Genomic DNA, 17,839 nt, shown 5'->3' with positions numbered 1-17,839 from the left:
GATCTCTGAAATGCCCATTGCAGCCCCCTGTCTGCAGAGGGAGATGCAGAGGGAGCTTACAGTGACCAAACTCCTGAATTTAGGAATGTCATGTTGACCTATTGCCTGAAGTTAGGTAATGAATCAGACTGCAATCAGACTGCTGTGGTTGTTGATAGTGCCCTGCCGCAAGATATCAAGCACAGAAAACTCTACCCAGTGATTCAGTGCATACTTATGCTAATGCATAATATGTTCTCTAGTTATTTTGTCCAGTTCAATTTAAAATGTCTGTAGTAATTAGGCTTCTAGTCACTTCCTCAGAAAATTGTTCCACAATCTAATGTCACATAACCTCTAACCATTTTTATGTGCTGAAACTGCCATCAGAGCACATAGATGAAAGAGGATTAGACTACATGGGTGACTGCGTAGGAATGTCAAGGAAGTGAAGGAAACAAAGCTGTTAGCATTGATGAACTAATGCATCCAATCAAACACCAGGAGGCTGAAGGTGTTGTCTTTCAGATGAAATGTGAAAGCAAGGCACTAAGCATTAGAGGCAATTAAAGTTCTCTCAGCACTCTTTGCACAGTATCAGTGCTAACCCCTGGTTCCTGGCCACCTTCCAAATCACATAAATAATTCTGCTTTCCTAAATATTTCCCTGCCCTGTAATTTAAAAAGACAGTCATCTCTTGACTTGAAATAGTACACTGATGCCAGGTTTAACCACGAAGTAGGATGCTTATAAGTGAAAAGTATTTCCAGGTCTTTGTTATAGGTACAAGAAGTATTATATTTTCAATGACATTTTATTCACTCTTATCCTGGCATTATTTCCCTAACCACAAACCTATATTATGCCCAACTTGTAAGCTGTGATCAGTACTCACTCTCTGCTACTTGACTGCTATGAATGAACTGTTTTGCGGAAAAGTCTAACATTATGCAAAATCTTGATCTGCATCTTTATACCAGGTCCAGTCATCAAATCAAAGAATCATTGTATATCTCAAACTGAGAGACCCACAAGGATCATCAAATCCAATCCCTGCTCCTCTCAGAACTAAGAGAAAACCACATGACCAATTACACTTCATCTGTCGGACAGATCACCACCACTAACACTAAAAAGAAAAGTGTAATCGTAGTGGGTGACTCCCTCCTGAGGGGAACAGAGAGTCCCATATGTTGACTGGACCCATCCCACAGGGAGGTCTGCTGCCTCCCTGGGGCCCAGGTATGGAATATCACTGACTTCCTGGGCTGATTCAGCCCTCTGATTATTACCCACTGCTGATAATCCAGGCTGGCAGTGAAGGAATTGAAAAGAGGAGCATGCAAATCTGCTCTCCATTTACCAGAAGTCCTGGTTCACTGGTGAGGCTCCAGATGACTGGAAGCTGGCCAACGTGGCACCCATTCACAAAAAGGGTGGGAAGGAGAATCCTGGTAATTACAGGCCAGTCAGCCTGACCTCAGTACCTGGTAAGGTAATAGAGCAGTTTATACTGAGTGTCATCATGCAGCACTTACAGGATGGCCAGGGTATCAGATCCAGCCAGCATAGGTTTAGGAGGGGTAGGTCATGTTTGACCAACCTGGTCTCCTTCTGTGGCCAGGTGACCCATATGGTGGATGAAGGAAATGCTGTGGATGTTGTCTGTTTGGACTTCAGCAAGGCCTTTGACACTGTCTCCCCCAGCACACTCCTGGAAAAGCTGGCAGCCCATGACCTGGACAGGAGCACTCTGTGCTGGGTTAGGAACTGGCTGGATGGCCCAGAGAATGGTGGTGAATGGTGCTGCACCCAGCTGGGGGAGAGTGAGCAGTGCTGTCCCTCAGGGGTCTGTGCTGGGGCCAGTCCTGTTCAATGTTTGTACTGACCACATGGATGAGGGTATTTCACTGGTAAATTTGCAGATGGCACTAAGCTGGAAGCATGTGTTGATCTGTTGGAAGGGAGCAGGTCTCTGCAGAGAGACCTGGAATGGTTGGATGGATGGGCAAAGTCCAATGGGATGAAGTTTAATAAATCCAAGTGCTGAGTCTTGCATTTTGGCCACAATAACCCCCTGTAACACTACAGCTTGGCGACGGTGTGGCTGGACATTGCACAGGCAGAAAGGGACCTGGGGGTGCTGGTGACAGCAGCTGAACATGAGCCAGTAGTGTGCCCCGGTGGCCAAGAAAGCCAATGGCCCCTGGCCTGGATCAGGAATGGTGTGGCCAGCAGGAGCAGAAAGGTCATTCTTCCCCTGTACTTGGCACTGGTGAGGCCACAGCTGGAGTGCTGTGTCCAGTTCTGGGCCCTCAGTTTGGGAAGGACTTTGAGATGCTGGAGCACATCCAGAGGAGGCAACGAGGCTGATGAGGGGTTGGGAACACAAACCCTGTGAAGAAGGGCTGAGGGAGCTGTGGTGGTTTAGCCTGAAGAAAAGGACACTCAGGGGTGATCTTATCATTCTCCACAACCTCCTGAAAGGTGGTTGTAGTCGGGTAGGGCGTGGTCTCTTTCTCCAGGCAGCAAATGACAGAATGAGAGGACACAGTCTCAAGCTGCAACAAGGGAAATATAGGTTGGATATTAGGAAAAAGTTTTTTTACAGAAAGGTTGATAAAGGATTGGAATGGTCTGCCTGGGGAGGGGGTGGAGTCACCTTCCCTGGATGTGTTTTAAAAAAGACTGCATGTGGCACTTGGTGTTATTGTTTAGTTGAGGTGTTAGGGCTGGGTTGGACTCGATGATCTTGAAGGTCATTTCCAACCTAGTCATTCTGTGATTCTGTGACCAAGAGTGTTGTCCAAATGCTCCTTGAACTCTGATCAGTTTGGTGCTGTGACCATTTCCCAGAAAAACCTGTTTCATTGCCTGACCACGCTCTCAGTGAAGAACCTGTTAAAAATGTACAATCTGGCCTTCTCTTGATGTTTTTTTATTCAATTTCCTTGGGTCCTAGCACTAGTAACCAAAGAGAGGGGATCTCCCCCTCTGCTGCCCATCTTGATGAAGTTGTAGACTGAGATGAGTTCACCCCACAGACTTCTTTAAGCTGAACAAACAAAGTTGCCTCTTGTTAAGTTTTGCCCTCAAGTCATTTCATTATCTTGGTCACTCTCCTCTGGACACACTGTAACAGTCTGCTGTCCATCTTATACTGAGGCACCCAAAATTGCCAGAGTACTCAAGATGGGGCCTCAGTTTTTTGAGTTTAGGTACCAAATATTTCAGAACATAGAGAAACCCTTACCTACCCTTCTTCATTAAAGTATTCCTTTAGGGTAGTTATCAATCCGTGTGCTACCTTCCTAAGCAGGGTTTTGGGTTTATTTTTCTGTGGTTGCTTTCTTTTTATGCCATATGTTTGATTATTCTATTTATGGATTCTCAGTCAAGAGAGAGGAAATCTAACTTACCTCCCTGTATTTTTTATAGACACATCTTTGTTGACACTGATGGTGCAGCTACTGATATGTTCCATTTAATACAGCTCAGTTTCTGTCTTAGGGTTGAACAGTGGCATTTCTTCCGCAGAAACACTTCAATCTCTGACACTTGGCATTCATGTTCAAAGAGAACAAAGGTATTCAATGTGAATATGTTTACATGATTTTACTAAGTTTGTGATATTATTGAGACAAGAAATTTCACTCAACTTCTTTTGGAACGTCACATATTGTCCTTAGTTTGGGGCTGAAAGCAAACTGGATTGAAACTTGTGCATTTCCAAATGAAAAGTGACCTGCAAGGTGGAAATTGTCAAACTGTGTCTGTACCATGCATAGGAAAGGGAAGCTCATGAGTAAGAGAAACAATTTTACTTCCATATCAGCAACTAGGAAAATCTACAGTTCTGATGGAATTGTCTGGAGGTAGCTGAAAGAAAAGAAAGCCTTGTACATGCACTGGTGCATCTGTAAGTATAGATGCATTTGTGACTGTATATGTGGGAGCTAGGATTAGAAAAGGAAGAAAAGAGTTATTCTTCAAGCCATGTGGAAAAACAAGTTTGGCATGCATACTAGTTTTCCTTTTGGTTTTACTTATGCAACAAAGTAAAATGTATTATAATTACAGTCAAGGAAGGTTTGAAATATCTTCAATAAAAATATGACAAAATAACATAAATATTACAATAACAAACATTAAATATTATAGATGTAAAATAAGAAAAAAAAATAAAGTAATTATAGTTATCATTTTAGTTTAGTTTAGTTTAGTCTTTATAGTTATCCTTCTTTTTTTTGCTCCCTACAATATGTCTAAGACTCTTTAGAATGATGAAGCTCTCTCGTTATTAAGCAGTTTTGTTTGAAGTACATGACCTAGGATTCTATTAATGATCAGTTCTGACCCCTACACTTCCCTATAGAGTCACAGAGATAATAAGAGCAGGGAATTATTGATTGAAACTAATGTGGTTTCCTTGTAGATCTTGAGTGTCTGTGTTAAAAAAAAAAATCAATCAATGCCAACTGAAAAGCATGTTAATCATAATGTATGAATAACTTATATACACTAACATCCTATAGAAACCAATATCACTACAATGCTTGCAAAAGCAATTCAATATTACTAAAACTGTAAAAAGTAAAAACCAACAAAACAAAAACCAATCAATCCACACTTTGATTTGTAAAAAAAGTAGTCTGAACACTTTGAATTCAGTTACCTGAGCTACAACTGCCCAAATTTAAGATTTTTGGATATTGGGATTGATCTCCTGGCATTTCTCATAGCACTTACTGGACATAAAAGTAACCAGAGCATAAGAATCTTCTAATCACAGAATTTAGGTAAGCAAATTAATGATTGCCATCCTAATTTTCTCAGGCAAATAAACAAATTCTCTCATACCACTTTTCCTCTCATCAACTGTTTCTATTTTCTGAACAAAATTGCAGTTTATTTTTTACCTATAAATATGCATTAGACATAAGTATTAGAATTATTGAACATTTAAAAGTTCTTTACACACTTCTCAGGAAACTATCTTTGCATTGTAAGAAAAGCTTTACCATAACAAATCTTATTTTCAGATTTATACAATTCTTGTGAAAGAACACAAATCATGGGTGCATCTGTACGCAAACTTTTATTAAAGACTTTTCATCATCACTTGCTTTAAAACAAATTTAAATTAGCAAAGGTACTGTACAAAACCAAAGAATAATTGCTATCTTCCAATCTCTCACTGGTTCCAGCTTAAAAACTGATGAAGCTTAACCGACACACAGGGAAATTACAGTGGTGATAAACCAGATGCTATGTTGAAACAGAATATCTTATCAAACTAATGCAACTGAGGTCATTGCTATGGAATTTGATCTCAAAAATGGGACTAGGGAACACCAGTTGCAAATAAAAATAATATAATGAAAAGTGCAGGCAAACTGCTGTCATAATATCACAAACCCTACATTCATGAATAAAAATTACATCATAACCAAACATACCAAATATACATTATGACTCCGTGGGTGTAGAAATGAAGCAATCAACACTAAATCAAGCTTTAAATCAGGGTGAATATCGATGTCTTTTTTTCAGAATACATTAGCAATCTGCCATAGTTAAGACTGCTAGGAAAAAATACAAATTAAATCAACCCTCTCCATCATATGGAAATATTTCAAGAAATTGTCTGTTCTTCATTTACTGCTCAGACCAAACTCTAAACACTGTATTTCCATTTCTAAGAATTCCAGTTTTATCTATTTGACATTCACTGTGCTTCCTTTATTAGGAAAAGACCTTCAGTGATGCAGCAGTGGAAAGAAGAGTGGATTTTGATAATCAACTCAGGACTTACTCTAAGAGCTATGTTGACAAGTTCAATCTCACCCAATGTTTGTAAGGTTTAAGAGCCCTTAAATTACCTACTCCTTTTGCTGCAAGAATTGACACTTGCATTTCGAAGCTCCAGGAAATATACTACACAATCAAATATATTCCCAGGTACTTCCTTCCATTGAACATTGTACAAATGATAGCTAGCTACAAGACGATGTATTTTAAGGTTGTAAAAATTACCAGCTTTAATAATGAATCCTTAAACCACTCTCTTGCCAGAAGATGCAACAAAGCTGTTAGCTAATATTTTGTCACTATTGGGTTAGCAGGTCACACTTACTATGCCTGCTTCCTTCACATATGACTTTGCATTAAAGGTCTAAGGTCTACCTCCACTTTAGAAATAACCTATTTGAAATCAAGACTATATAAAGAATAAAATTAAAAGAAGCAAATTTTTGAGGATTTTTTCCTTTTTGATAGCAAAAATGAAATGTCAAATAGCAGTTATATAGTTAACATGAACAGTAATACAAATGAAGAAAAATTTGCAAAAGTACATTCTATATCCTATTTAAGAAAGCTGAGAAGGATTTATTTGTTTTTTTGAAAAATGGGATTCTTTATTGCAAAAAAAACAAAAAACAACCCAGCAATTATGTTTGCTTGTTACGTTCCTAAACCAGCAGTGTTTGACTTAATATTGGAGACAAATACAGCTTTCTCCTACATAATTTTATGTAGCATTCATATCATGTTCAGAATAAAGCATTAAGTAGTTGTGTTTGAAAAAATGTATTCTAGAAATGTGTATAAAAATATGGAAGAAATCAATGTTCATTCTTTAAACTATGAACCTGGTAAATTCACAGATGGATGCTTGTCAGTTTGTGGCCAATTTATCTGCCAGTTTTACTTGCAAGCAGTTTAGAGACAAGATAAAGTGCTTGTTTATTCCTTCCTATATAATTGTGTTGATGGTATGTAAAACTAGATTTTTTAACTTCACTCATGACAAAAACCTACAGATCAAAGATTTGACTTTTGTCTAGTCTGGACACTTGATATACAGTTCTAGGTATTACTAACCTTTTTGAGCTCTGATTATAAAACATCCCCAACAGTGCTCAGGAAAATAAAGAAGCATGTCCTACATATCATGTAGTTATTCTTAGCAAAGGGCTTAACATCCTAATTATAAACATTTCACAAAATAATGAAGAACCATGTTATTGTATCTTAATGTGTCACCAATCAAAGAATAGGAAGGGAACCACAAGGATCATCTTGTCCAACCTTTTAGGCAAAAACACCAGTCTAGACAAAATGGCCCATCACCCTGTTCAACTGCATCTTATGTGTACAATACTGGGGAATCCACCAGTTCCCTGGGGTGTTTCAAAGGCTGAGTTTTCTCATTTTGAAAAATTATCATTTTATGTCTAATTGGAATATCCCCAGGAGAAACTTGTACCCATTATTCCTCATCTTTTCCATGTGACTCCTTGTCAGCCTTAAAAAAATAATTATGGGATTTAGACACAAATGTTAAAGTGAAGCTTTATTTTTCAACTGATGAACTTCCCAATTCTTTTTCCAACAAAGTATTACATAAAGAACCTTTTCTGACTACATGATCTCTAACCATGAATCCTGTCATCCAGTTATTTTTTTCCTGAAATGATGATCAAGAACATTGAAAGCACAAGCAGAATTTGAAACAGACTTTCGTTGTGAGTTTCCTCCAGGAAATAAGTAAAGAAAGAAAAAATATTTTCAAATATCTAATTAACTCAAAGCTTCCATATTTTGAAAACAACCTAATGTATAATTGAAGGATGAGGTGCAGGCATGTCTTCTTAGCAACATGTGTATTCTAGCTCAGTTTCACCTGAAGACACTCGCAGGTGTATCAAGGCAAGGCAGACAGTGTGCAACAAAGAGTGATACATCTGACTTATCTTAGGCAGTAAAAATGAGATAGATTACTCTGAAAGGGTACCTTTTTGTCTTTATTTGGTATAAAGAAAAACTGAAGTCATTAGCAGCTACCTTTGGATACCCAAGTTACAGCAAATCAATCTAACCATAGGCCAAAACTAACTGAGGAAAAATTAGGTTTTGTTCCCATCAGCTGGTGGAAAACTATTTTCTTCTTGCTCAGAACTTTGTTGTTTTAAAGAAGAAAACATATGTTGAATATTTTAATTGGTAGTAAGCTCTTTTCCTAAAGTTGCAACTATAAATATAATAAAATAATTCCTTTCTTAAGCAATTACATCTTATGATCTTACAATAAAACATGAAAGGAGAACTAGTGGATATAGTATTGTATTATGAAAGAGACAGCTAAGAAAGTATCTTACAGAGTACTAAAAACAGTGAAAGAAAAATGCAAAAATAGAATGTGCATGACGTTCTATATTTAGCTTTGTGGGTTGGCTCTGAAATCTCCTTTTGAGCTGTCTTCTTTGATAACCACTGATAACGACCAAATTCTGAGGCAACAGTAGGGTGTTCTCTGCAATATTTTTAACTGAAGACTCAAACCAGCCAGTATTCAAAGCCAATACATGAATTGCTTATAGTTCTATACATAAGCATGTATATATATATTTTTTTTCTTTTGTTAATGGAGACTAGATCAAAACTTATAATTTAATATCATTATTTTCAACATGTCTCAAATTTCATTTTTAATATTAATGTTTACTGAAAACCTTTCAGGGCAGACCTCTCTTGAAGACTCTCCCACTGTAAATGTAACAGAGAATTTAATTTGTCTCAAAAAATTATTTCAAAGTGAAACATTTCCATACCTCCCTGTATGCGAGCAGTTTTCCAGCTACATGCTATCAGTGCATCTGCAGTGAATCATACAGAATATCATTTTAAAGAGAGATGAAATACTGGACATGTGATGTACATTCAGATACTGTATTCCAATTATAGCATCTGTGCTTTCTTCAACAGCATTAAATATCACACAGGAGCAGTCACATTAGCCTCCCAGTGGCATAAGACCTTTGAGGATTGCTTGCTCCATTTTTTTAATGTTTTAAGGAATAAAAAGTAGGGGGAAAAGGAATGCCATTTCACTGCTGATTCTGTAATCACATGCAGAATAAAATAGTACCATGCCTTTAACATTCCACTGCATATCAAGTTAAAACAAAAGTGAAATTTCCCAATGGAAAAAAATGTAATTGAAATATCTATACTATTAGTCAGTATTACCCTTTGGGTGAATTTCAATGCTATTGCCATTGCTAGTTGGGACAACATGAAAATTTCTTCTATAGCATGTTTTGTTTTGTTTTTTCAGGAGACAGCACTCTTGTATTGGCAGAAACCGATTGAATAGATTTTTGCTTCTTACCATCAACACACGCTGGCCTTGCTCTTGTTGTGCCGGCAATCTGTCCTTTTTTACATGCACAGCGAGCTGTTTGTCGGGCTATAGTCCTTCGGGGCTGACTGCTATCTCTGTCCAAAGTAACAATCTCACATGTACCTGCAGCCAGCTGACCTGGAAAACAAACCAGCAACAGGTCCCAGTCACTGAATGCACTGCAGGCAATCTATTACAGCCGAATAGAGCCACGGCCCCAAGTCACAGCAGACACTCCACAACAAATGGGCAGCCAGCTGATGGATATAATAAAACTAAGATGACATACAATTTTTCTTTGTGGTGGACATATGAAAACCCTGCAAACTGGTTCTGTCAGAAAATGATTATTGTTTCGTAAAAGCCAGAGAGTTGAGGTTACACAGGTTACTTTTACTTATGTTGGCTAAGTAAAGGGACGATCTTTTGGCAATGAAATGTAAATGGTATGCTCTTTACATACTTTCAGAAAAGAAGTTATAAAATATACTGCAAATAGAAACTTCCCCAAATTTCCATGAGTACAATGAAGGCTTAACTGTTTTGTGTGTTGCTTTTGAAGGAGAAAGACTTTCAAAGCATTCCCATGTTTGCCAAACTGTCAGTCCTTTGGCTCTTGCACCATCTAAACTGAAAGGTAATTAATTCTCTTCCTGACTCATACTTGATGTAGCTTTTATTTTATTTTTTATTTTTTTTACTAAATTTACTAGGTAACTGTCAAATGACTTAAATGACACCACACCCTTAGCTCAGTAATTACTAACTTTTTATTGACTTTTCCAATATAGGTAGCTTTTCCTAGATACTAAAGAAATCCACACCAATTCTGAATTTGGACTATGATATGAGAAGCAAACCCAAAAGTTCAAAAAAATTATTTATGAAGAACATTAATTTAAAGTTAATGTTATACTTTCAAAGCAATGCACTTCCTCTGGTACAACCAGTAGTAGGCTAGTAGTACACCAAAATAGTACCTTTGACAGTCAGGAAAGATACATTATTGAATTTCAATATGTAGAAAGACTGAAAAAAAATTCCAACTACCATTTTGCATTACATATATTTTCTGGGGTTTATAGTGCACTAGTAAACATGTGCAACACTATCTGCAAATCACAAGCTTTCTACATTTTAGTTTTTATTAAAAAAAAAAAAAGAAAAATTAAATTCAGTTTTTTTAAAAAAACACAGTTTAAATAATATTAATGGTAAATTGTTTTTATGCTGTTGAAATAAAATGAGAAAAATCCAAAAATTCTATAATAACATCAAAACTAAAAAAAAGTAAAACCCAATCAACCTGAAATATTTTTGAATGGCCTTTAAGTCAAAAAATAAAATGCTGATTTTCTATTAACCTTTTTTTTTTTTTTAAATTCAGAATACAAGTTTACCCAGTCTATTCTTCTCAGAAGCAGTTAAGATGCTTTTGCAGAAGAGCAAAATATTGTAGATTGTCACCAGCACTGTGTTTTGTTCACTGCTAAGGCACCTAAATTTTATGTTTCTCTGACTCTTATACTACAGTAAATTAAAAATTGGCAAAAATGAAGATATCAAGGATGGGTATGGAATCAGGTACTACAAATGCATGCAAATATATGACATCTAAGTAACATACATCAGGCACTTACAAACACATATTATTTTCACAACAGTGAACATTATCACCACTGTGTTTAATGACTCCTGGCAACTAAACTTATGGGCTTTGGTCAGTCCTGTGTTTCTACTCTTTTCCACCCAGTCTGTTAATAAAAACATCTTAGAATAAACTTCTTGATAAGAGGACTTTATTATATTCTGCTTCTTTCTTTGTTAATTTAAAAATACTGGATTAGAATGCAAAGGTTTAGCAAGAAAGATAGTGGCACATAATTTTCTAGAAAAAGACAAGAGAGATCCTGCTACACTCAAATATGTTGAACTAAAAAAAAAAACAAAAAAAAAATAAAACAACAACAAAAAATTATTTTTTTTGCCCTGGCACTAATATATTTCATTCAGGGTTGAAGGAGATATATTGCTTCTGAGGAATATAGCTGCCTTGCTAGATCATGTGAAAAAAAAAGATAATCAGAGGCATATTTAGATGCTGTTGCCTCAGGCCACAAGAAAGTGGAAGGGTTAAGTATGACACATATAAGTGTATGGGTTTCCATACTCTCCACTATCCATGAGTCTTTATACTATTATTTCTTTCATTAGAAGCTATGATAAATCATACAATCTAGGGGAATAACTGCATGAACTCCCATTTCAGAGGAAAGAATCAGATTTACAGCACAGTGAAGGCAAATAATGGCTATAGTCAGAGAATAAAAACAATGAAGTTCTATGTCAAGATAATTTGTGAAGGCAATGAGCTTCCCAGGGACTGCAAGCAATGAGCATCAATAAGAACGCTTAATGGTATTTTCTGCTTTTGGACCTGTACAATTTTAGTTCTGCTTTGGTTTTCAGAAATGATAATTTCTTCCAGGCATAGTGACCTTATTTTCTTTATGAATTTTGAAAACTAGGATACCTACACAAAAGTAATTGCTATACACAGATATTTTATCTGATGCTTTTCTTTTTTCTATAGCAGAAGAAAATTTTAAGTTATTGTAGAGTTACAGGAGCTCTAACATATATGACATAAATATTTTCTCCTGATTGTGTCACAGGCTGCAAAGATTGCAAGCATATTGAGCATTGCAGCAGAGAGTACATCCACTGTTCCTCGGCTCTAGATGGCTGTAAAGCATGAAAGGTATTAGTTAAGGTTATGGAAGGCCATCTCCAGAGAGAGAGTCATCCTGGTGTAAAACATGCCATCTCTCTGTCTTTCATTATGTAGAGGGTAAGACTACAGGAGTACCTCACTTAGATGACGTGAGCTACTTTGGCTTTTTAACAATTTAATCTAGAAACATAAGGTACAAAGTAATGGAACTAAATGAATATGCTTTTTGCAAGTACTGAATGGCAAAAATTGGGACACCTTTAAAGTTAACATGGTGACCTTTTTCAGAGATGTTAATGAAAAAAGGCTGTTCATTGGTGAGCCTCTGAACATGCTCCACTTCACTCCTAAAGCCAGAGAAGAAATCTCAAGGCAGCAATGGGTGGAGTTTCACTGAAGCTTTTCCAGTTCAGAGATTAAAAGCCACAGTCCATGAAAATTCATAAAGGCTCCACACTTTCATTATATTTTCTGTACATATTTGCAGCACACAAAGCAATTCACCACCCTGCAACCTAAACAAATAATCTTGGTGGAAAAAAGACAAACATCCTTAAGGAACAGAGTAATTTTCCTTTTGTCTAAAATATTTTTTCCAAGACAATTTTGTGTTTTACTATTTTATAAACCAGAATGAAGATTATTTCAGAAGTACCATAAAACTGAAGTTTTCCAAATTAATTAGCAGATATTTCTTTGTTTTTGCCACTGTTACTATATATATATGAAAATAATTTTAATATTTGTTTTATTATTTTAATCCAATAATTAAGATCTCACTGTCAATTTATTTGATTTTGTTTTGTCACTGTCTGATTACTAAACAGAGAAAAGTTTCAGTTCTTTAATGCTCTTTTATAGTGTAGCACTGCATTCTTAAAATGCCAGCTGATCTCTCCCCACTCTCTCCCACCACAAACACAAATGCGTCTATATGGAATTATTTCAGAAAAAGGGAAAACCACAGGATTCTGAATTAAAAATGCAAGCCAAAGTAAACAAAAATAAAAAAATGCACAAGTGTTAAAATTTTAAATAAAACAGGACTGTACTTTTGGCTTGTATCTTGAAATTCTTTTCAGTAACTGCTGTATACAGCACTTTGGTATTTTTTCTAAATGAAGTCCATTTGTGATCAGTCCTCAAACTGCTTTTCTCTCTTTGTGAGACTTTCATGGAGTTTGCAGGAATCATGAGTGTACACATATTTAGCAAATGTGCAGGAAATACCTCAAGGTAAAAAGAGCCCATTTTTAAAATATCGTTAGTGTTTCATTCTTGAAAAAAAATTGTTATTGAAAAGCTTAAAAGCAAATGGCATTTTTCATGCTTATTACTAAGACTCTTCTGTCAACTATATGTCATTGTTGAAAGAACAAACATTTTGAAAGATCTATATTTTCAGCAACAGGTAAAAACCTTAAACAATAGATATATTTGTATTACATGGAGGGTACTTGGAATAATATTTTAATTTTACATGGCTAAAATATTTTTACTCTCCATTAGGAAATAAAAATCTAAATAATCCACATTAACTACAGCAAACTTTTTTTTTTTTTTTAAATTTATGTTTATTGTAAAGCCGAAGGCTTTACCTAAAATTCATTTAAAGAAATAAAATCTAATTATGAACTAATGGAATCTGTGGGTACAATGAAAGTAAGTCTTGATCTAAACATAAAGATTTTTCCAGAGGTTTAGATTACATGCTCGTCCAGAAAACCTACTTGTGATTTGTACATGCAGGCTTATATTATAGTTTCAGTGAACAATTTTTCCATGCATCACCAATTTGATGCCTAGCAACACAAGCTCTTTTAGTTCAAAATGCATTAAGTTAGATGGTATTAAAATTCTTGGCTAGATTCAGATATGCTTTTGTCAGTGAATACAATGCAGGAGTTGTTTCAAAATCAGATCATAGGAATACATTCAGTAGTTTTATATTACAATATTGAAGTCTTTCTGGAAACAGAGCCATGTCAATTCCTGAGCAGAGCTGAGGATCAACAATTCCTACTGAAACAAGGGGGAACTGAAGTACTAAGTGTCACTCATTATCTACAGCTTGACATTAGCCTGAGAAACAAATATTTAAAAATTATTCAATTTAAAATATAAAAAGCATGCGTTTAAGCAGAACTCAATTTTTTGTCATATATCCTTCTTCAAGGAAAATGTCTTGAAAGAAGATCTCTTACACTGAATATGATCCAAATCCAGACAGTTCAATTACCTTTTCTTTTTAAAATCTAGTTCATAAAGAGGGAGATTATGGCAATGAATTGGTTTGCCTCAAAGAACCATACTCATGTTTAAGCTGCAAGAGTAAAATTTTTGGAAATCCAACTAGCATTAAATAAGAAAGAAATTAAATAAGAAAGAAAGCTTCTGAAAAAAAAAAATAAAGTAACAGGGCAGAATTGGCTCAGCCAGTGTGAGAAAAAGTTTTTCAAATTAATCACCACAATTTGAGAATAAGCAAATATCTGTCAAATAAGAACATTGCTTCAGTTGTTAACTTAGGTGATACAAAGGCATTCCAGTTTTGCAGTAGAATATTTTCAAGGAAATACACTATTTCCCTTTCCTCCTTTCAAAGTCAATGACATGAAAAGCATTTGTTCCCAAGATGTTTCATACATCATTTTGGACCATGGATCGTTTTATTGAAACAAATGTTGTGTCTGTTTAAGTAACAAGACTACACAAAACAATTCTTCATGCTAGTAGAGTTAGACAAACTCTTTAAAATAGCCTTTACCAGTTTTTCTTGAGGGCATGATTATGTTGTCAGTAGAAGAAAGGGCCGATGTTACTGAAACAAAAACGAATTAATTTGGATAATCCTAATCCATTGGTGTAACCCACAGGTGCCCAGTGGAGTAAAATACAGTACAATTCTTTCAGAAGTTTCCTTACATTTATTTCATTATAGGTTTACAGCAATATTTGATGAGAGTCAACTTTATAATGTAACCTTTGTAGCTTCTCAGTCTTAAAACAAGTGATGTTGTATTTTAGTGGCATTAAAGAATAAATATCTTAAAAGATGTGGCTTGAGTGCCCATTTGATAAAGAAAAAATAATTATAGAGCTTAATTTGGTAAAATTTATGAATAATGATAAAAATATGATTAATGCCTTCTCCTTTAAATACTTAGTTTAAATATTTTCAGAGTTCCACTGCAATGAAACAGTATATTATGTCCCCCTAGTAATTACTAATCTTTCTGCAATTTTCAAACTACCACTTAGCCATCTCAAGCACATAAACAGCACAGACATTAGGAGGACAGGAAAATAGTTTTCAGCTCTTCCATTCTGAAATAAGCAGTAAATTTTAATTAAGATAGATCCTAGTCTTCTAAGTAGTTGCACAGGAAAGAAAATCAAGTCTGTGGAGATTCAAGATACATTCAGGGCCCATTTTGAAATTTAATTTTTTCCTAGATAAGAGTAATGCCCTAACTTATTGCACCTGATACTACTATTACATGTAATTGCTTAATGTTTTGTTGTATAATTAGGAATAATTCTCCCTATATCTGACTATTAAAAACACAAGATAAAGAAAAATACATGTAAAACCAAACTGCAGTAAAAACAGACTGCAAGATTTCAGATTCCAAATGGATTTCTCAGTCAGATTTGGTACACAATAAGGGAATTCCAGACCAGAAAAAGCTCAAAAAGTCAAGGATGTATGATTTAATGTGGAAACAAGTGATTTGCCTAGTTAGAACGTAGTTCTAATTTCTCCTCCTTTGTTACTTGAAAACATAATTCATACTATGTATGTAGAAATGACAAGGTGTTTGAGTCTTTTTTCTTTAAGTAATTTCTCCCTCTGTGTAAGACAGTGTGAACTGCAGATCTCAGCTCCACAGAGCTGCTCCAAGGAGGACCTGCAGCTCCAAGGGTTAGTTAATTGCTTCTGGAGGCCTCAATTGGTTACAGAAAGGAAATAACTGCAGGAATTCAGGATGGAACAAAACTTTGCTTATTTGCATAAATCAGGAAGTGGCTCTTATTCTATTACTTTCCTAAAAATATTAAAAGATGTTATAAAAAGAAGGAAGAAAAAGAAAACAAAAAAGGAAAAAGAAAATTAAAATGAAAAAGAAAATAAAAATAAAAATAAAAAAAAAGACAAAAAATTTCTTCTATGCCTTTACCAGCCTCTACATGTAAAATAAACCTAGTCTGTTTATAAAACAAACGGAATAGCCATAGGGGGAAAAATGTTATTGCAGGGATGCTGATATTCCTCTTGAGAAAGACAGGAAAAAAAAGCACAGGTTTGTCTAAAAAGCTACTGACATTTGTTGGAGCCAGAAGCTTTATGTCGGGAAGGAACAAGTCTGTTGTGTTAGCAAAATATGTCACTGCAGGGAGCATGAAATCAGTTTGAAAGAACATGCAGATAAAGTCATATATCAGAAGTAGATATAAAGTAGCTGCTCAGGTAAACCGTGTTTTTATCTTCTCAGGCTTTCCTTTGTACTATCAAACCATTATCCTAGGATTACCTGATTGTTATTCTAGAAGGACTTGAAAACTGCTTAAAATGAACAGCCTTTAAAAAGTCATCACACAAGTAGCCATCCTACTTGTATCAAGATATGCACTCCAAGATTCTGGGTTCAACAGCAGGTTTTGGGTAAAATTTGGTCCAGTAAGAGTCCATGCAGGAAAGAACTAACTTACTGGCATTTTGTTGTATTGAATCTCAGCCCTTAAACTGCAGAAACAGTAGCCCCAAAGTCTAATTACCATCTACCAGGAACTAAATTATATACTACACAAAAAGAACTGTGTCATTATTCCGTGCCTGTAGCAGGTTTCAAAACCTGAAGGCCAAAGTAGGAGTTGAAGACAACTACTACCTAACAGTACCCAGCCTTGTTAACATGCCATATGCCAACTCATACCTATGTATGAATAAAAAATTCAAATTATGAAAATGTTGTCATTTTTCTAGGACAAATATGATCACACTAAATAACCTACTGTCCTGTTGCTAGGTCTAGATGATTTCTTTAAAATAAGGCTGTTCATTTTCATTACTGCCTGTAATACTACTCTTCCCTTTTCGCAAAAGACTATGACAAAAAAAACCTAAAACATTTTATTTCTAGTAATGACACTGTAATGCAGTTGTTTTGTTTTTTTTTTTTATAATCTAGATGGCAGGCTTACCCTGAAGTCACGAGATAGCAGACAAAATGTTCTAGTAGCTCGGGCAATTTTTTTTGCCATCTTTTTTGTTTACAGGAAAAGTCCATAAACATTCTCTGTTTAAAATTAAGTCTCTCAAGACCTGGTTATGCTGCACTTGCTACAGACATATAGGTACAACAGCTCACACATAACTACAGGGAAATATAAAAGTAAACACTGGGAAAGAAAAAGGAAAAAAAAAAAGAAAAAAAAAAGAAAGAAAGGAAACTCTGAAGTAGAACAGTATACATATCAAAGAAGGAAACAATCTTCAACAATTTTGAAAGTCTTACTGTACCTAAGAAGAAATAGTCCCACTGAAAAATACATGACATTAATTAGAAGTATTATGGATGAATCCAAATCAGTCTCATGCTGAGAATCTTGAGCATACAAAGGAACCACAAGCCCAAAGCTCCAACAAGTAGAATTTGCATCTCTTACAGTGCGTCTGCAGGGATCATAAAGGGAGTTTATGGTGCATGTGTTCAACTAATCTGGATGCTAGCATGAGTGCTCAAATCAAGAACATCATCAGGACCAGAAGAGAACAGCTAGTACCTGCTGTGTCTGCTGTTTCTTCTTGCTTTGCTCTCCCTTTCATCCCTGATGCCACAAAGCAGTTTCCCCATGTTTACAGCAGGGTGCAGGGAAGGCCCTCACTCGGGTGCTATGCTGAGCACATGGCTACAGTCAGCACACGAGCCCCACC

General features: G+C 35.7%; 1 protein-coding gene across 7 annotated transcripts in view; it reads right to left on the bottom strand.

The window, feature by feature from the left end:
- Positions 1–17,839, bottom strand: part of TAFA5 (TAFA chemokine like family member 5) — a 436,021-nt gene that overhangs the window by 200,439 nt on the left and 217,743 nt on the right. For all 7 annotated transcript variants that reach the window (XM_033514544.1, XM_033514550.1, XM_033514545.1 and 4 more), the window contains one exon: positions 9,156–9,305. In XM_033514544.1, the coding sequence (XP_033370435.1) occupies positions 9,156–9,305 (150 nt within the window). The remainder of the gene's footprint in view (positions 1–9,155; positions 9,306–17,839) is intronic.

Source organism: Parus major, chromosome 1A (assembly GCF_001522545.3).
Source record: "Parus major isolate Abel chromosome 1A, Parus_major1.1, whole genome shotgun sequence".
Lineage (NCBI taxonomy): Eukaryota > Metazoa > Chordata > Aves > Passeriformes > Paridae > Parus > Parus major.
The sequence above is the reverse complement of the archived record's forward strand: the minus strand, read 5'-3'. Positions and strand labels throughout refer to the sequence as shown.